The 22,148-nt window shown below is 36.9% G+C and overlaps 1 protein-coding gene across 3 annotated transcripts in view; it reads right to left on the reverse strand.

Annotated features, from left to right (window-relative positions):
• Positions 1-2,290: 2,290 nt before the first annotated feature.
• Positions 2,291-22,148, reverse strand: part of wnt7bb (wingless-type MMTV integration site family, member 7Bb) — a 44,263-nt gene continuing 24,405 nt past the window's right edge. For 2 of the 3 annotated variants that reach the window (XM_088997344.1, XM_088997343.1), the window contains exons 3-4: positions 12,658-12,929; positions 7,028-7,932 (exon numbers count right to left, since the gene is read on the reverse strand). In XM_088997344.1, coding sequence (XP_088853470.1) covers positions 7,453-7,932; positions 12,658-12,929 — 752 coding nt within the window. In that variant the 3' untranslated portion in view covers positions 7,028-7,452. Of the gene's footprint in view, positions 2,414-7,027; positions 7,933-12,657; positions 12,930-22,148 lie in introns of those variants that run through there. The other variant, XR_016115069.1, reaches the window with a different exon arrangement.

Genomic DNA, 22,148 nt, shown 5'->3' on the forward strand with positions numbered 1-22,148 from the left:
CAAATGCCAAATGCAAAACGGTAAATGAAAATGAAAATAAATAAATACATTTTAAAAAATGAATAAATACAAATAAAACATATAAAATAGAAAATAAAATACAGTAAAGTCTCGTTATATCGATATTCAAGGGAGTCCGAAAAAATATCGATATAACCGGGACTATCGATATATCCGAATGTAATTTTCATAAAATAGTATCGATATAACCGGGACTATCGATATATCCGATATCGATATAACGAGACTTTACTGTATAATTAAAAAATACATAAATTAAAATAAATTCAAATAAATATAAAATAATAAAAGTACAAAATAATACAAGTAAAAAATAATACAGATGAAAAATAATGCAAGTGAAAAATAATGACAAAATATGAAAGTGAAAAATAATGAAAAATAATGAAAATGAAAAATAATGAAAATTGAAAAATAAAGATAAAAATAAAAATAAAAATAAAGCCTGTATGACAGATAAAGTTTTAATTTTTTGGGTGAAGGTTTGGACACATAACTTGATAACCAGGCCACACATCCGGTCCTGAGGGCTTCAGATACATCACAAAAACCATGTTACTTCTGCTCTAGTGCCTACCCACAATGCAGTTCACATCCAGCAGACGGATGAAGTGGCGTGGCAACGTGCTATAAGAAAAGATTCCAGAAGGCATAATAAGGTGGTGGAAAATTCAACAAGATAAATGCAAAGAAGACAAACGACCTCAGTTCATGTGTGTTGAACATTTTACCATACATTGCCATAATAGCCTCATGATATTCACTCAACATCCTATTATTAGCCATCTAGAAAATTAGCGCTAAAAAAAAAAAGGACTACACGACTCTGCATGAATAGCATTCTCTCGATAACTTCTAAGGTAAATCGCTCTTACCTGATGTTGTATCTGGAAAAGGTGGTGATCAGGCTGTTGAGGGTTTTCCACCGCCCTAACTGTCCATTGCGGTCACATTTTGTCCCATTCTTGTCGCGTCCCAAAAATCAGACTGTGATCACAAGACAGATTCAAGGACGGCTGTGTCGAACCGTCACAGCGGCTCCGAAGCTTCGTCAGTCGTCCCAGGAAATAGATCCTAAGCTGGGCCTTTTGCAGGATGAAATTCATGTTAGCCCCTGCTAACTACATGTCCTGAGAGACTGTGATCGCCAGGAAGGTCTCAGCGGTTGTCAAAGGGCAATTGGAGGGTGTGAGGGGCAACTGAGGTTTCCTAAAGTTCACGATCATTTCCACACACAGTCTTGCGTGTAGTTCAGCTCCAGGTTGCGTTGGCTGAACCGGAGCGCCACCTATCAGCTTTATTGTCAAATATGCTAATATGCATGACATACAGCACAGATGAAATTAATGTCCTCTCGGACCCAGAGTGCAAGGCATGCAAGGCACTTATAATGTGACATACAATTGACAACAGACAATACATGTAATTTCGGAATGTAAAGTGAGGTAGTGTCACCTGGAAAGTGAGGTAGTGACGTATGTAAAGTGAGGTAGTCATGCAAAAACAAACAAGAAAGGGTTGAAGTGAGGTCTTGCGGAAAAAAAAATGAGAAAGAACAAAAAAAATAGACTTCAGGATGATAGTGCAGCATGTAGCGTGTACTCAGAGTTCGGTGAGTGTGGCAGTGGCAAGGGGCAGGGTGGGCAGGGCTGGGAGGGAGTTGAGTCTCCGGACTGCCTAGTGGAAGAAACTGTCCTTGAGCCTGGAGGTCGTGATGGGGGTCGGGGGTTTTTATGAAGAGGGTGGAGCTGGGTGATGACGGTGAGCAGTCATGCTATTTATTAGCTATATGGCTGTCTAGCTAGTTATCTAACAGTCTAGCTGGCTATCTATTAGCTATCTGTTAGCTAGCTATCTATCTATTTGAGTTACTTTTGGGTTGAGGGAACGCTGCCACTGCTCACCCGCAGAAAAATTGATCCAGTGACTGTAAAGTGACCTTGAGAGTTTTGAAAGGCGCTTATAAATGAAATGTATTATTATTATTATTATTAAAGAAGTGATTATAAAAACGGTTTCCCCTTTTTTCATCTTATATGCCATTATCGTTTTGCCTTTTCTGTTCAATTCTTGCATTATGATGCAATAACAAACTCATTACGTTCGATAAGAAAGGTTGGAATGTAAGAAACCATTTTTAACTTTGCGTCTGTGGCGATCTGAGCTCTCTGCGTGATTGTCAATCATCTTGTCGAACGGCGCTGTAGCGTTAGCATGTGTCGCACACGGTTGATTCTTCAGCTGAATACGCTGCCGTTGCCAGATCCTCTCAATTAGCTCCTTCTCCCAAGGGCCCTTTTTGACACTTTTCCGGCCTATACATGCACATCCTTGTTCCCGTCGAGCCATCCGGTCCATCTTAATGAGAACTTTTTTGGGGCTCAATGTGTGTCTGAAAACAAAAGGGAACACTGAGTCGCCTTCTTCTTCATTTTAAAAGCTCATTTGCATGACACTCTTCAACACCCTCCGATTGGGCTTTGCTCTGCCAGTGGAGCATTTGCCAGGGTGTAATCGGGTGCCTTTTAAATATTTTTTTTTAGGATTATGCTATGTTTGTAGAGATCATTTTGTGTTCGAATGTCATGCCAGTTTATTTATTTATTTAGTGTTTGTGTGTATTATTTATTTATTATGTGGTTATGTGTATTTATTTATTTGTGTATTTATTAGTTTATGTGTGGATCTATGTATGTATGTATGTATTTATTTATTTATGTGTGTATTTATTTATGTGTGTATCTATGTATGTATGTATGTATTTATTTATTTGTGTGTATCTATTTAAGTATTTATTTACTTATTTGTGTGTATTGATTTGTTTATGGGTGTATTTATTTATGCATTTATTTATTTATATGTGTGTTTATTTATTTATGTATGTATTTATGAATTTATTTATGCGTTTATTGCTGAATTTATTTATTGATTGATTTATTTCTGTCACGTGTTTATGTATTTATTTTTTTTATTTTTAAATGACAAAATGAATAACACAACAAGAGCAGTCTTTTGAGCTCAAACTTCCGCCAAGGTGAACATAAGTCACATCCAGCAATATTTTTAGACACAAATACAGCAAAAAAATTAAACTTCAATTTTCAATCTGCGAGATTTAGGCCATCTTGAATTGTTTATAAATCAATACTATTGATCTTTTCTTAACATTTTGTCTTGTTTTTGTTCAACACATTGTTCATTAATTCAGAGTCTTGGACATGTCAAACGTCTGACGCGTGTGGCTGCCGCTGCTGGCCCACAGAAAAACTTATCCTGTGACTGTAAAGTGAACTTGAGAGTTTTGAAAGGCGCTTATATTATTTATTATTATTATTATTAGACTGAATGTCAAGAATCAAATGACAAAAGTTCGGTCAGATGCATTTGAGTAGCCCGTTCTGTTAAAAAAATCGATGTTGAGATACTACTTGGTAGCTGTTATTGCTTCCACTTTATCCCTGGCGTTCCACAGGGTTCAATGTTGAGGCCCCTGCTGTTGTCATTGAATTTATGACCCTTGGTTTCCATCTTATGAAAGCAATGTATTTCCTTGAACGACGACCACTACTACTACTACTACTAAAGGAACTTTTAGCCTCTTAAAGGAAATCCAACCCTGGGTAGGAATTTGGATGAAGCCATTGCTGTTTTTAAAGTGTACTATAAATCAAACGGGAAAAAAGCGTTCCTACCACAAAGGTACATTTTTGCGTGCAGATTCATATCCGATGATGACAATATTTTATCATCTCCCAACCTACAAAACGTGGACTTTTTTCACCTCTCGTTCATTTACCGCATTGGCATTAAAAGTACATCATCACGCAAAGTGACGCAATGAGGTAACGTGCTGCCATAGCGCCCACAATTTAGGTCCTCCAATTTGAGAAGGGTTTCTACTCGCTGAATAATGAACTTTTCGGTTTACAAACGTTAAATTTATGAACATTTTACCTTGGCGTACGAACTATTTTTTGCGATACACACGGAGCGCCACAATAAGTGATGTGTCGTTTGCGAACAAGCCCGTTCTCCTAACAAGAAAATGGCAGTCGACTTTTTTTGTCCTCTATTCCCCGCCCCCAGTCTTTGGTTAAAGCCACGTGATTGGTCAAGAACGCAGCAGTGAGGGGGGTGGGTTAAACATTAAAGAGACAAGCAGACAGCAGAGAAAGACTGAGAAAATGGATAGAAAACAGTGAAATTTGGACTGGTTTCAACTTTGATAGTTCAAAAGCAGAGTGTAGACTGCAAGGTTAAAATATCCCATCAATCACGCTCCACAAATAACCCGCACAAGCCATCTGTACACTTGTTGCAAAAAGCTATCAACCCAGCTGAACAGAACACAATTGATGAGGAACTAGGTAAAAGTATCGCAGAGAAAACACCTACAAGGGATCATTCCTCAAGATGGTGAAAGGAGAAGGCTACGTTCCTCATCAAATGTTTAATGCTGATGAAACAGGCCACTCCATTCCATCAAGCCATCGAAAACCATCACAAAGGTAAATAAAATCACTTTATTATACGGTACAGTTTTATTTCTTTAATTAGAATACCATAGCACATTTATTATACATAAAATAAGGTCTATTTTGTGTAGTTTTAAGGCTTATTATTGAAAATTATGTTTTATGGGGACCTGGGAACGGATTATTTTCATTTTCATGGTTTCCTATGTGAAATTAATTTTTGGCATACACACTTTTCGCATTACACACTTTGGGAACCAATTAAGTTCGTAAGCCAAGGTACCACTGTACATGTCGTTCATTTTGAATGATTTATACCTCTTTAACAAAACTACTAGCTGGTGTATTAAAAGCCTTATTGGAATGCAGAGGAAGAGACATTTGACATTGACACAAAGAATGATGAGCAGATTTTTAACTTTGTGTGTTTTTCCTTGAAAGGGGGGCGGGGGGGGAGGATTTATGGAAATAATAGGCTTGGTTATGAGCGGGGGGGTTCGACAGAGCAGAAACATTCTTGTAGCAACATGCTACAAGCCGTAAAATGAAAAATGTGGATTCCTAAACTTTGGGTCCAAGGACATGTTGTTCTGTGTTGTTTTGCTACCCCCAAGTTATAATAGCTAATTTTCACTGATCTTTATAGAAAAGCCGAAAGGAAAAGAAGAAGGAGAAAGTGTGTTTATTATTATTATTTTTTTTAATCCAAAATACAAAACCCTCATTGGTTGGTTATAATTAACTCATTCAATGCCATTCACGAATGTATTCGGGAATTGAAAATATGACGTACAGCGACATTCCCGCATATGTCACTGTTTTGGCTTTTCTTCACTAGGTGCCGATAAAGCGCTGGCCATGGCCTCTGGCAATGTTCCACAAGAGGGCAGAATTTCCAGCTTCCAGCTTCAGCTGTTGTTCAAGCGCATATCTAGCTATTGAGCTAGCTATTTATCTATCTAGCTAGCTGGCTAGATAGCCAGCTAGCTAGATAGCCATTGATCTAGCTAGCTAGCTGGCTATCTATCTAGCTAGCTAGATAGCTATCTATCTAATCATCTACATAGCTATCTATCGAGCCATCTACCTATCTAGCCATTGATCTAGCTAGCTAGCTATCTAGCTATCCAGCCATCTATCTAGCCATATAGCTAGCCAGCCATCTATATAGCTAGCTAGCTAGCTAGCCGTCTATATAGCTATCTAGCCATCTATCTAGCTAGCCATCTAGCTAGCTAGCCATCTCTCTAGCCATCTATATAGCTAGCTAGCTAGCAATTTAGCTATCTAGATAGCTAGCCATCTATCTATGATGATGATGATGATTATTATTATTATTATTATGCAAGCGTGTGTCGAGGCAACGGAAAGATTCAAGGCGAAGTCAAAGAAATGTGACTTAGCGAGTACTTTTCAAAAGGGGGACTTTTTATTTCGCACGACTGAAGAGAAAGTATCAGTGCAGCACCGGACAACAACATTCGGCTTCCAGGAACATTCCCGCCGCTGCAACATCCAACAAGACGTCGCTGCGCGCCAGCGACCGCGCGCGCAAACAAAACACACGACGCAACACTTAAATCGAGACAAAGTGTTGGGAATGGCGGACATTTTTTGGGTGTTTGTTCTTTTTTTCGGTGATGCTCTTTTTACCAAGAGAAGATGAGGTGTTGAAGGGTCAAATGGGGTGTTTTCTTACAGACTTCAGTCAGAGCTCCTAAAGTACTTTCTTTACACTTAGAACACAAAAAAGGAGACATCTCTACCCGTTAGTGCTTTGTTTTTTGTTTTTGTTTGTTTGCTTGTTTTTTTTTTTAAAGATACTATTACATAAATAAACAATTTATTTTTCAGTGTTCAGTACAGACAGTTCCAGTGTGACTGGAAGACTAACATTAACTCCACCTTATTCCAGTTGGTAACTATATATATTCGTATATATACACACTCATATATATATATATATATCTTTTATATATATATATATATATATATATATATATATATATATATATATATATATATATATATATATATTCTTATATATATATATATATATATATATAAGAATATATATATATATATATATATTCGTATATATATATATATTCGTATATATACACTAATATATATATATTCGTATATACACACTAATATATATTCGTACATATACACACACACTAATATATATTCGTGCATATACACACTCTAATATATATTCGTGTATATATACACACTAATATATATTCGTGTATATATACACACTAATAAATATTCGTGCATATACACACACTAATATATATTCGTGCATATACACACACTAATATATATTTGTGCATATACACACTCTAATATATATTCGTGCATATACACACTAATATATATTCGTGCATATACACACTAATATATATTCGTGCATATACACACTAATATATATTCGTGCATATACACACTAATATATATTCGTGCATATACACACTAATATATATTCGTGTATATATACACTCTCATATATATTCGTGCATATATATATATATATAATTTTTTTTTAATGTTTGTATTTTTTGGTACACCTCAACGCACCTTGCTTCGAAAAAATGTCCCAATGTGCGCTCCAAGGTCATCCGTCTCCAATACAGCCCCCCGTCCTCACCACCAAAAAAAGAAAAAAAACCACTGAGGTTTTCACTCTGGTGGTTCTCAAAATGCACTTCTCACCTTTTGGGGGGAGGGGTGCGCTTCGGGGGGGTGTGGGGTTAAACTGTCCCTCATGTTGCAGTCACTCGTCGCGTTGAAGTCACGTGCCATTAGTTTGCATTTTACTGTGTGAAAAGCAACGTAAAGATTCATGTGTGCAAAACGAAGCCCCCGAAGGGCCGATGGCGTCAATGGCAACAAAACCAAAAAAAAAAAAAACCCAAAATGTCTCCACTGGATCCTCGCCGCCGGGCCTCCTTTACTTGCACGTGAAGACCTCGGTCCGCTCGCTGCACGTGTTGCACTTGACGAAGCAGCACCACTGGAACTTGCAGTTGCACTGCCACACTTTGGTATACTGATGCGTGTTGTAGCCGCGTCCGCAGCACATCAGGTCGCAGCCGTCCGTGTGCGGCGAGGTGCGGTTGCACAGGCGGCCCCGCGTGCCGACGCTACCCGTGGCCGCGTCCTCCTCGCAGTAGTTGGGCGACCTTTCCACGTACACCAGGTCGGTGTCCATGGGCTTGCGGTAGCCCTGAGTCTGCTTGACCTTGAGGTGGCTGGGCTGGCGCAGGCGGTTGGCCCGCATCACCTCCACGTGCACGGCTTGGTTGTACTTGTCTTTGAGCACGTAGCCGATCTCTCGGAACTTGGGCAGCGTCGTCCAACACGTTTTGGTGGTGCAGGAGCCCGACACGCCGTGGCACTTGCATTCCAGCTTCATTCGTTCTTCCAGAACCTGTGCGGTGGAATACATTTGATTTACGTCTGTATGTATTCATTCATCTATCTATTTGTGTTTTCATTCTTTCGTATTTTCATTTATTTATTTATCTATATTTATTTATTCAGTTTTTCATTTTTTTTCATATTTGCATTTATTTATTTAGCGATTTATTTATTTATTTATTCATTTATTCACTTATGTATTTATTCGTTTGTGTATTTATTCGTGTGTGTTTTTATTTATTTATTCATTCATTTATTCACTTATGTATTTGTTTGTGTATTTATTTGTTTGTGTATTTATTTATTTGTTTGTTTATTCATTCACTTATTTATTTATTTGTTTGTGTATTTATTTATTTTTTCATTTTTTCATTCATTCATTCATTTATTTTTTCTTCATTCATTCACCTATGTATTTATTTGTTTGTGGATTTATGTATGTATATATTAATGTATTTATTTTTTTGTATATTTACTTATGTATTTACTAATGTGTTTTTTTTACTTGCATATCTTTGCATATTTTCAAATGGTTATTTGTTTAAATGGTTATGTATTTGTATATTTATTTATGTATTTACTAATGTGTTTGTTTTTGGGATATTTGTATATTTATTTACTTATTTGCATATTTATTCTTTGCGAATTTTAAAAAAAAATGTTATTTATTTATTTACTTGTGTATTCATTTTTTTGCGTATTTGTATATTTTTTTATTTGTTTATTCACATGTGTTTATTTTTTGCATTTTTTTAAATGGTTAGTTATTTGTTGAAATGCTTATTTATTTATTTATATGTATATTTGTTTATTTACTTGCATATTTATATTTTTGGTATTTGTTTAAATAGCTATTCATTTGTTTACGTTGTGATTTATTAATGAATTTATTTATTTGTTTATTTGTCTATTTATTTTTCACATAATTTTTAAATGGTTAGTTATTTGTTTAAATGGCTATTTATTTATTTGTATATTTATTTGTTTATTTACTTGTGTATTTAAGTTTTGCAGATTTGTATATTTATTTATTTGTTTGCTGGTGTATTTATCTTTTGTGTATGTTTTTAAATGGTTATTTATTTGTTTAAATGGTTATTTATGAATGTGTTTATTTATGTTTTTTGGTTTGTGTCTTTGTTTATTAATATTTATTTATTTGTTTATTTACTTGTGTATTTATTTTTTGCATATTTGTTTAAATGGTTATGTATTTATTTGTTCATGTATTTATTTATTTGTTTATTAAATAATGTATTTATTTGTTTATTTGTTTTTATTATGTTTACTTGTGTATTTATTTTTTGTGTATTTGTTTCAATGGTTATTTATTTAGTTATATAAATATAAATATATTTATTTATTCGTATATGTATTTTATTATTTGTTTATTTACTTATGCTTATTTTTATTTTCTTTTTTTGTATATGTTTGTGTTAATGGTAGTCGGCATTCATTACAAATGTTACATTTTGTAAGTTGTGGTGTTGCTGGCATTAAACATAAGTGATATTATGTTAAGCTGTCACCGTCCGGCCGGGATTTTTTTCCCCCGATACGTCTGAGCGGAACCAGCGGAGAGCTTTGACAGATGACATGTCACGGTTTGGTTTCCAATGACAGTTATTAAGTATTCACCAAGCGACCAACTAAGTACGCGTGACGTCACAGTGGAAAGATTTCGCCAGAGGGGGGGAAGCTGACGCGAGCCATTACAACACGTCGGCATGTGGGTAACATGTGCATCATATCATATTTTATAGTTTGAAAAAAAAATAATCATCATAAAATCTGCCAAAGCTGTTCACATTTCAAGCTGAAGATAAATAGAAGTTGAGCATTGACCAAAGATGAGTTGTTCCATGATGTGGTAGCTTGTGTGGCAAGGGTTTTTATTCCACCCGCCGAGTTCAGAGTTAAAAGTTGGAATTCAGAGTTAAAAATCGGAATTCAGAGTTAAAAGTCGGAATTCAGAGTTAAAAGTCAGAATTCAGAGTTAAAAGTCGGAATTGTGAGTCAAAAGTCGGAATTCAGAGTTAAAAGTCAAAATTGTGAGTCAAAAGTTGGAATTCAGAGTTAAAAGTCAGAATTCTGAGTAAAAAAAAAATCGGAATTCAGAGTGAAAAGTCGGAATTCAGAGTTAAAAGTCAGAATTCAGAGTTAAGAGTCGGAATTCAGAGTTAGAATAGGAAGTCAGAGTTAAAAGTCGGAATTCAGAGTTAAAAGTCGGAATTCAGAGTTAAAAGTCAGAATTCTGAGTAAAAAAAAAAAAAAAAAATCGCAATTCAGAGACAAAAATCGGAATTCAGAGTTAAAAGTCGGAATTCTGAGTAAAAAAATCGGAATTCAGAGACAAAAATCGGAATTAGGAGTTAAAAGTCGGAATTCAGAGTTAAGAGTCGGAATTGAGTTAAAATAGGAAGTCAGAGTTAAAATTAAAAGTTGGAATTCTGAGTAAAAAAATCGGAATTCAGAGATCAAAATCGGAATGCAGAGTTAAAAATCGGAATTCAGAGTTAAAAGTCGGAAGTCAGAGTTAAATGTGTGTGTGTGTGTGTGTGTGTGTGTTAAATGTGTATTATTATTATTATTATCTAGCTATGTAGCTAATCGGCTATCCAGCTAGTTACGTATCTATCTATCTAGCTATCTATGGATTGCCAGCTAGATATATAGCGAAATAGTGCTCCATCTTGTGCATTTACTAGGCGCTATATTGGAGTCCAGACAGCTCGAATTGATACTGAAGGACTTCTTTAATCGATTGCAAACATTTATGCTTTCCTCTTCAGAACTATTTGAATCATATTCATAACTGGATGAGTAACAAGAAAGCATCTTTTAATCCGAATCTGAACTCTCTGAAGCCATCGTTTTGATTCTGGAGCAAGGCAGTTTGTGAAGAAGTATCCTGGCGTGACGTCACAAACAAGGGGGCTGGACTTTCTGAATCTGGCAGTTTTGGGACATTTTTATTGCTGTTTTGCATTTGACTAAAAATATCATACTGTGTGTTTTGGCTATTTTAGATGCTATAAAACGTTTTTCTGATGTCAGGAACCAAAAAAATGGTGTCGGTTGTCCTTTAAACACATGACGCGGGAGTTGATCGCTGATTCTTTCGCAGGCTCACGATCCAGTCTGGTCCGGTCGTCACGGCGACGACAACTTCCAAAAAATGTCAAGAACTGAAAAGCCACAAAAGAATGTGGTGCGCCCGAGTACCCTGACAAATAGATGGAAACGTCGACTTCCAGCGTGTCCGTCAAATTGCGCACGCACACACACACACACACACGCTACACATCACATCAAACGGCGACGGCTGATTTACGCACGTTTGTGAGCTTTTTATAGCCGTCCAGTCACAGCTTAAAGAGCCTTTTTATCAGCTCATTCGTCTTGATTTTATGACTGGAGAGAGCGTTTCTTTTTTATGTATTTTTTTTTCAATGGAATTTCTTGGCTTTGCTCACACACGTGGGGAAATACTATACGCCATGACGGACAATCCACGGGGAAGATGTTTTCGACTGTACGACGTACAGATTGGGATTTTGTTCAATGACGACAGAGATCAATGCTAGCAAAAGGCGCTAAATTACTTGTGCTGAAAATTATGATAAATGTAGATATATATGAATGTAAAAAAATGAATATAGAAAGAGAGAGATGTTAGCTAGCAATCCATAGATAGATAGATAGATAGATAGATAGATAGATAGATAGATAGATAGATAGATAGATAGATAGATAGATAGATAGATAGATAGATAGATAGAAAGCTAGCTAATAGATAGATAGATAGATAGATAGATAGATAGATAGATAGATAGATAGATAGATAGATAGATAGATAGATAGATAGATAGATAGATAGATAGATAGACAGCTAGCTAGCTAGATAGATATAGATAGATAGATACACAGATAGCTAGATAGATAGATAGATAGCTACACAGATAGCTAGATAGCTAGCTCGATAGCAGCTATATATCTAGCTAGCAATCCATAGTTAGCTAGATAGATAGATAACTAGATGGATAGCTAGACAGCTAGATAGATATTTATCTATTTAGTTATCTATCTAGCTAGCAATGCATAGCTAGCTAAATAGATAGCCGGTTAGCTAGATAGATATTTATCTACTTTGTCATCTATCTAGCTAGCAATCCATAGTTAGCTAGATAGATAGATAGATAGATAGATAGATAGATAGATAGATAGATAGATAGATAGATAGATAGATAGATAGATAGATAGATAGATAGATAGATAGCAGCTATATATCTAGCGAGCAATCCATAGTTAGCTAGATAGATAGATAACTAGATGGATAGCTAGACAGCTAGATAGATATTTATCTATTTAGTTATCTAGCTAGCTAGCAATGCACAGCTAGCTAAATAGATAGCCGGTTAGCTAGATAGATATTTATCTACTTTGTCATCTATCTAGCTAGCAATCCATAGTTAGCTAGATGGTTAGCTAGATGGTTAGCTGGATAGATAGATAGATAGATAGATAGATAGATAGATAGATAGATAGATAGATAGATAGATAGATAGATAGATAGATAGATAGATAGATAGACAGCTAAATAGCTAAATAGCTAAATAGACAGCTAGATAGATAGCAAGATAGCGAGATAGCTAGCTAGCTCGCTAGATAGCGAGATAGCTAGCTGAAATATAGTATCCACACACATAGTTGATGAAGGGCAACTAAGTCATACTTTTCTCCCCGCCTCATTGTTGTGCAGGTTCATCAGGCGCCTTGGGGTCTTCTTAATCTCCCGGGCGTCGACGAAGCGGCGGGAGAACTCGATGCCGTACTTGATGTCGGCCGAGCATCCGCCCCACTTCCAGCCTTCCTCTTGATTGTAGTAGCCTTGCTTCTCACGGTCGCAGCCGCACTGGCTCAGGTTGCCCTGGCTGCACGCCGCCGTGATGGCGTGGGCCACGCCCGCTGCCGTGATGGCGTAGGTGAACGCCGCTTCCCGACTGCCTGGAAAAAAAAAGAGGGTTGGGAAGTGTGACGGTGTGACCAAAAATAAGGAAAATAAAGACTTTTGACACTTTTGGACAATTTGACAACAATAATAATAATAATAACAATAACAACAATAATAATAATAATAATAATAGATAGCCAGACAGCTAATAGACAGCTAGCTAGATAGCAATCCAGCGAGACAGCAACCAGATAGATAATAGTTAGCTAATAAATAGCAAATAGATACACACACAGGATAATTTTTACTGTGGGTGAGCAGCGGCAGCCACACGCTCCAGCATTCACTCGACACGGAATAACTCAAATGGATAGAAAGCTAGCCAGCTAGCTAATAGCCAATAGATAGATAGATAGATAGATAGATAGATAGATAGATAGATAGATAGATAGATAGATAGATAGATGGATAGATAGATAGACAGCCCTATAGCTAATAGATAGCTCGCTAGATAGCTAGCCAGACAGCTAATAGACAGCTAGCTAGATAGCCATCCAGCCAGACAGCTAACATATAGCTAATAGATAGCTAATAAACATCAAATCTATATATATATATATATATATATATATATATATATATATATACACACACACACACACACACACACACACACACACACACACACACACACACACACACACACACACACACACACACACACACACACAGAATAATTCTTATTGTGGGTGAGCAGCGACAGCCATACGCGCCAGCGTTCACACAACCCATAACTCAAATAGATAGAAAGCTAGTCAATAGATAGCTAATATATAGCTAGCTATCTAGGTAACTAGATAGACAGCCATATAGCTAACAGATAGCTAGCTAGATAGCCATGCAGCCAAACAGCTAACATATAGCTAATAGAAAGCTAATAAATAGCTAATAGATATGAAATAGCTAGCTAGCTAGGTAACATTATCATTATTATTATATTATTATTATTATATCTAGCTAGATAGCTTGATAGCTAGGTAGCTTGATAGCTAGCTAGATAGCCAGCTAGATAGCTTGATAACTTGATAGCTGGACAGCTAGATAAAAAGAAGTGAAGAGAAGAAAAAATAAATAAGAATAAAGACAAGAGAAAAGACCAAAAAAGCTACATTGAAAGCAAACGTTTTGCTGTGCGAACCCCCATCCAGAAAATCAAGTCTCAAAGTGTGACCCAGAAATTGAAAGGCACTTGAAATCTAATTTATTATGATTACTATTATTTATTATTATTTTGTTCTTTTGACTTCAAGACGGCGCCGCGAGAGTGGCTGCCTTTCCAGCAGCTCCTGTATTTTGCTTTTCTACTTTCATTTCTTTCATAATTTTGCTGCTGCGAAATGTAAATTTCTCCACTGCGAGACTAATAAAGGCAAATTCATCCAATCCATCCATCCATTATTATTATTATTACTATTATTATGACTATGACGATGAATATGACGATGAATATGACTATTACTACTATTATGACTATTACTACTATTACTACTACTATTACTATTACGATTACATCTTTACAGAAACCTCTCCTACATAAAATAAGGTATATATTGTGTAGTTATTATTATTATTATGGTCAAAGTCCATTTTAAGGCTCCCCACAACGTCCGCCATTTCGGAACAAATCAACCGAACTTGCGGCCATCTTGGTCAGGTAAAAGCAAGATGGCCCCCGGTTACCTACTGCACTTTTGTAGGAATGCGGTCCCGTTTGTGAGCACAAAGCATTCCGGGAGCCTCTTTTTTGGGAGTGCAGCGTTTGGGATTTTTTTTGTGCGTTGAGAGGCGGTCTAGGTGCTGTCCAAAGTGCTGAATTCCGCAACGGTAGCACCTTGCGTGCAGCAACGCCGAGCGCTAACGGCCGCCATGTTCAAATTCCCGCCGTCTCCTCGGACGACAATGGAGGTGCTTTGGCGTCGCCATTTTGTGTGTGTGTGTGTGTGTGTGTGTTTGTTTTGAAAGATTCTTGCATCCCTGCCAGCTTTGGTTTGACCTTGTGATAGATAGATAGATAGATAGATAGATAGATAGATAGATAGATAGATAGATAGATAGATAGATAGATAGATAGATAGATAGATAGATAGATAGATAGATAGATAGATAGATAGACTGAGAAAAAGAGAGACAGAGAGAGAGGGGGTGAGAGAGAGATACACGGGAGAAAAAAGAGAGAGAGAGAGAGAGAAAGAGAACAAAAGAGAAAGAAAAAGAGATAAAGAGAGAAAAAGAGAGAGAGGGGAGGGGAGGGGAGAGAGACAACGAAAGATGGAGAAATAGAGAGAGAGAGAAAGAGGGGGGAAGGGAAAGAGAGAGAGACAGAGAGAGAGAGAAAGAGAGAAATAGAGAGAGAGAGAAAAAAAAAATATATATATATATATATATATATAGAGAGAGAGAGAGAGAGAGAGAGAGAGAGAGAGAGAGAGAGAGAGAGAGAGAGAGAGAGAGAGAGAGAGAGAGAGAGAGAGAGAGAGAGAGAGAGAGAGAGAGAGCCTGGGAGGAAAAAAGAGAGAGAGAAAGAAAGAGTGAGAGAAAGAGAGAGAGAGAGAGAGAGAGAGAGAGTAAGAGAGAGAGAGAGAGAGAGAGAGTAAGAGAGAGAGAGAGAGAGAGAGAGAGAGAGAGAGAGAGAGAGAGAGAGAGAGAGAGAGAGAGAGAGAGAGAGAGAGAGAGAGAGATAGCACGCTAACAGTCCAAAACCAGAGAAGGCCTGGGCTGAGACATCCCAGAGTCCTCAGCGACTCCCCTCATGGCCACAAAGGCCTCTTGTCTAGAAAAAAAAGAAGAAAAAAGAAAAGAAAAGAATAAAAAATCCAGTTGAGGTGAAAAAAAAAAAAAGACGTCCGAGGGGCTTGGACGGCAGCGTCCGTGCGTCCGTCCGTCCGTCCGTCCGTCCTCACTCGAGCAGCAGAAAACAAAGACGTTTCCAGGCAGGCGTCTTTTTGGATGCATGTTGTGTAATACGCTCGGGGGGGGGGGGGGGGGGGGGGTTTGCTCCAAAGAAGCCCATCAAGTCATGGCGGTTTCCACGGCAACGCAGAAAAGAGGAAGTTCACTCGCTGACCACGCGGCTGTTTTCCACCTCATTTACTTCTTGGTCACCTTCATACATTTTAAAGTTTTTTTTTGGTTTTTTTTTTGGAACTGTTACAAAAATACATCAATAAATAACTAAATAAAAACTATTACATTAAAAAAATAATACATTAAAAAATTGGTAGTTTCCTATCTTGTGGGATTTTAACCCCCAACCCTCTTTACAAACAAACAAACAAATAAATAAATATTAAATACATAAATACAAATTTAATTAATTAAAATTAAATAAATAAATCAATAAATAAATAAATGAATACATATTAAATACATAAATAAATATTAAATAAATAAATAAACAGTCAATCAAAAAAAGAATACATAAAAAAATTGGTAGTTTCCTATCTTGTGGGATTTTCACCCCCAACCCTCTTTACAAATAAACAAACAAACAAACAAACAAACAAATAAATAATAAATATTAAATAGATAAATAAAAAATTACATTAATCAAAATTAAATAAATAAAAACAAGTCAATCAAAAAAATGAATACATTATAAAATCGGTAGTAGCAAAAAAAATGTAAAATAATCTCCCCCTTGTGGGATTTTCACCCCCTACTTGCGTCCTCCTGAAAAATAAATAAATAAATAAAACACTTAAATACAAAAAACGTATACATAAAAAATGCTAATTTGCTATACTGTGGTATTTTCACCCCTCCAAAAAAGGAATAATTCTGTGGGATTTTCATCCTCCTGCCAAACCTCTCCCTATCCAAAAATAAATAAATAAATAAATAAAAATTAAATACATGAATAAAAAGTAAATAAATAAATAAATAAATAAATAAATACAAAAAATGTATATGTAAAAAAATGCAAAATGCTAATTTGCTATATTGTGGTATTTTCAAAACAAATAATTCTGTGGGATTTTCATCCCCCTGCCAAACCTCTCCCTATCCAAAAAATAAAATAAATAAATAAATACAGATTGGTTATTTCTTATTCTATGTAATTTTCACGTGCCCCCCAAAAAATAATTTGATTTCAAAAATTAATTCTGAACACACACAAAAAAATAATACATTGTTTCCTATCCTGTGGGATTTTCACTCCATCACACCACCCACAGAAAAACTGATCCTGTGACTGTAAAGTGACCTAGAGAGTTTTGAAAGGCACTTATAAGTGAAATGTATTATTATTATTATTATTATTATTATTATTTATTAGCTATCCATTAGCTAGCAAGCTCGCTTTCTATCTTTTTGAGTTACTTCCAGGTTCAGTGAACAATGGCGCGTATGGCTGCCGCTGCCCACCCACAGAAAAACTGATCCTGTGACTGTAAAATGACCTTGAGAGTTTTGAAAGGCACTTATAAGTGAAATGTATTATTATTATTATTATTATTATTATTATTTATTAGCTATCCATTAGCTAGCAAGCTCGCTTTCTATCTTTTTGAGTTACTTCCAGGTTCAGTGAACAATGGCGCGTATGGCTGCCGCTGCCCACCCACAGAAAAACTGATCCTGTGACTGTAAAATGACCTTGAGAGTTTTGAAAGGCACTTATAAGTGAAATGTATTATTATTATTTATTAGCCATCCATTAGTTAGCAAGCTCGCTTAATAATAATAATAATAATAATAATAATAATACCTTTCATTTATAAACGCCTTTCAAAACTCTCAAGGTCACTTTTCAGTCACAGGATACGTTTTCTGTGGGTAAGCAGCGGCAGCCACACGCGCCAGCGTTCGTTCACTCTAACCGGAAGTAAATAGATAGAAAGCTAGCTAACCAGCTATTACATAGTAGATAGCCAACAGATGGCCAGCTAGCTACATAGCCAGCCACCTAGATAGTCATGCAACTAATAGCTAGCTAGCTAGCCAGATAGTCAGTTAGCTTGTGAGTTTAATTGCCAACTTTCCCAGTTGCGTATTTGCCGCCCTGGAGCCGCCACGCTGGTCTGGTGGTGAGACAGGCTCGTCGTCAAGAGTCCTCCAGACTCCAAACCTTTTCACACCAAAGACCAGACGACGACGGACACTTTGAATCGTTGTCGCCAGTGGCCTCCGACACGGAATAAATAACATATCAACCAACATGAACGTCAAAAACGGCTGCCAAGTGAAAATCGCCAAATCGGGGCCCCAAAATGTCTCCATTTTAAGCGACCCGTATTATTTTCCTGTATTGATGGACGATCCCGTTGAGTCATCAAAGACCAAATCCATCCGTAATTTCGGGGGCGGCGGCTTCTTCATTCATCAAAAAATAAAGCCGAGTATAAAGATTCAATCTGTAACAGGAAAAAAAATAATAATTGGGCAATCCACTTTGTGATTTATGCTAAATGAGGTTGGACGTCCAATATAAATAAAGTTCTTAACGACCATTTTGACTTTAGGGTCGGGGGTGTGACATCGTAAGTCAAAACTGATTTTCTTTCAAGTGGGGAAAAAAAAAATAAAAAAATCGTAAATTAGCTCGTAGGCTACTTCCGATTTAATTGCAGCTGATGTAAGAAAGATATTCTGAAAAAAAGTAACAAATATAAAAATATAGAAATGTGAATTGTAAATACAATGTATTATTATGAGTAGCTGGCTATTAGCTAGCTAGTTGAATGTGCTAAGTAGTATAATGTAAAGCTAGCTAGCTATTCGCTTTACAGCTATCTATCTAGCTAGTGAGCTATCTATTAGCCATGTCCTTGAGCGTTTTGAACGGCGCTTTTAAATACAATGTTATATTATTAGTAGCTTTCTATTAGCTAGCGAACTTGCTTTCTATCTTTTTGAGTTACTTCCGGGTTGAGCGAACGCAAGCGCGTGTGGCTGCCACAGAAAAACTGATCCTGGGACTGTAAAGAGACCTTGAGAGTTTTGAAAGTCGCTTATAAATGAAATGTATTATTATTATTATTATTATTATTTAGCTATCAATTAGCTAGCTAGCTCACGTTCTATCTTTTCAGTTTGAGCGAACGCTGGCGCGTGTGGCTGCCGCTGCTCACCCACAGAAAAACTGATCCTGTGACTGTAAAGTGACATTGAGAGTTTTGAAAGGCGCTTAAAAATGAAATGTATTATTATTATTATTATTATTATTTAGCTATCCATTAGCTAGCTAGCTCGCTTTCAATCTTTTTGAGTTACTTCCAGGCTGAGCGAACGCTGGCGCGTGTGGCTGCCGCTGCTCACCCACAGAAAAACTGATGCTGTGACTGTAAAGTGACATTGAGAGTTTTGAAAGGCGCTTAGAAAATGAAATGTATGATTATTATCATGTTTTTTTTCTGTATTGTTGTTCACAAGTCGACGACTCGTGGACCATACCATGAGTATTCTGGGTGGGGGGGTGTGTGATGACTCAATTCCCGATGACTCACAAAGGCACCCCCATAGCACAGACGACCGCCACGGTTGAGCCGTCGTAAAAAGCCACGTGCGCTGATTTATATTTTTAAAAAGCCATTTCCTTTGAATCACTGGAAAATTAACATTTTGGATTCGTCTTGGTTCCGTTTAAGTGTGAAAATTTGCAGTGAACCATATTTGCCTCCCACGTATTCATTTTTTTTAGGTGGGGGAGGGGGATGGGGGGTTGAAATGATTGAGGTGAAATTTACTGAACTTAAATCCTTATTTACTAAATCTTAGCTAGCTAGTTAGCGAACTAAGCTGAGGTATCACCGTACTTGTAATAATATCAACGCGGTTTAATATATAATATGATTAGAGAGAGCGAATGAGGACAATAGGTAAATAAAAATAATAGACCATAAACATTCATTCATTCAAATATGAAAATTGATGTTAATTCAGGGAAATTCAATGATTAAATAATTCAAGTGAAATGAAAATACACACCAAAAAAAAAAAATCATTTTGGGTGAATTTGTGAGGACCTTTCTGAAACTTTAACAGATGCATATAGAGACCCTCTAGAAGCCTTTACAATGAAAAACTCAAGGTCCTCACTTGTCAAAAATGTCCTCACTACATCTGATATAAAATGTTAGTGGTGCTCACAAGACTAGTCATACGAACACACACACACACACACACACACACACACACACACACACACACACACACACACACACACATATACACACACACACACGCTAACAGCAGAGTCCAACTGTGTGCTGCTGAATGGTCTCCCCCCCGCCTGTTGATGGAGCCGTGAAGAGGAAAGCTTTTTAAAGGCCATCCTGGACATTCAGTCACGACGTCAACACACACACACACACACACACACACACACACACACACACACACACACACACACACACACACACACACACACACACACACACACACACACAAACACACACGCAGGGCAATGAACTGTTGTGAGTTGCGTCTCAGAAAGCACAAGCGGGAGCAAACAAATGGCGCTGTAGTGAACAAAGGAAAAAGTGTCACCTGCTGGTGGTTGGACGTCTCTGCACTTGAGGTGACATAACATAAATAATAATAATAATAATAATCAATTTCATTTATAAGCGGCTTTCAAAACTCTCAAGGTCACTTTACAGTCAAGTTTTTCTGTGGGTGAGCAGCGGCAGCCACACGCGCCAGCGTTCACTCAACCCGGATTGGATTGGATTTGCCTTTATTAGTCTCGCAGTGGAGAATTTTACACACAGATAGAAAGCTAGCTAGCTAGTTAGCTAATAGAAGATTGATAATAATACATTGTATTTAAAATCGCCTTTCAAAACTCTCTAGGACGTAGCTGATAGCTAGCTAGGCAGGTAGCTATATATAGCTAATACATAGATAACTAGCGAGCATTTGCTAGCCAGATAGCTAAATAGCTAATAAATAGCTAGATATATAGCTAGCGAGATAGATAGATAGATAAAGCGTGATGATGACCAATATCGGGATAAGAAAAATGATCTATGTCAAGTTCGCAAGGATTTGTCGTTTGAATGATGATTTTCGTGGGGATTCGGGATACAACTGTTGGGATGCTGCTCATTTAGCGCTTGATCTTAACTCATTCACTGCCAAACGATGTGCAAAAATGTGTGCACTCTAGTGCCAGGGTTTTTGTCATTGTCACTCAAATTCCAGGACCCACAGAATATTGAGTTTCAGGATTACATAAACATTCAATACAGCGTTAGAAACTTTAGACTCTCTTCTTTCATCGGAAAAAAAAAGAGTTAATTCCTAAATGATATGGGTTTGGAGTTATTTGAGCTTGAAATGAGGGTGGATGTCCAAAATACGATGCAATGCATACATATTGGTTTATATAGCGCAACAACAACTGAAGCTGTAACAAAGCGCTAAAATGCGAAAAGGGGAAATGCTGCCCCCTCATGGAAGGGAAAAGATTAGTAGAGGTCTTACCAGCACTTTATCAGCACTCAACCATGAAAAAAAAACTAAACCCGAGCAAATTCAGGAATGGCGTGCTACGTCATAGATGGCGAGATAGATAGCTAGATTGCTAGATAAAAAGCTAGATAGATAGCTAGATAACTAGCTAGCTAGATAGCTAGATAGATAGCTAGATAAATAGCGAGATTGATAGCTAGATAGTTAGCTAGATAGATAGATAGTGAGCTAGATAGATAGCTAGATAGATAGCCAGATATATAGATAAATAGATAGATAGATAGATAGATAGATAGATAGATAGATAGATAGATAGATAGATAGATAGATAGATAGATAGATAGATAGATAGATAGGTAGATAGTGAGCTAGATAGATAGCTAGATAGATAGCTAGATAGCTAGATAAATAGCTAGATTGATAGCGAGATAGCTAGCTAGATAGATAGTGAGCTCGATAGATAGCTAGATAGATAGCTAGATAGATAGATAGCGAGATAGCTAGATAGCAAGATAGATACCTAGCTAGCTAGCTAGATAGCAAGATAGATAGCTAGATAGCCATCTAGCTAGATAGATAGCTAGATTGATAGCTAGCTAGATACCTACATAGCATGCTAGATAAATAGCTAGATTGATAGCTATATAACTAGACACATAACTAGATACAAAGTGAGCTTGATAGATAGCTAGATAGATAGCGAGATAGCTAGTTAAATAAGAAAACAAATCTGAGGCCGGCCGGCATGGTGTCTTCGCACACAACAGATCGGGGGCAGGGTGTTGCAGTTCCTGCTG

Source organism: Hippocampus bargibanti, linkage group LG05 (assembly GCF_051943395.1).
Source record: "Hippocampus bargibanti isolate YZ-2025 linkage group LG05, ASM5194339v1, whole genome shotgun sequence".
NCBI classification, from domain to species: domain Eukaryota; kingdom Metazoa; phylum Chordata; class Actinopteri; order Syngnathiformes; family Syngnathidae; genus Hippocampus; species Hippocampus bargibanti.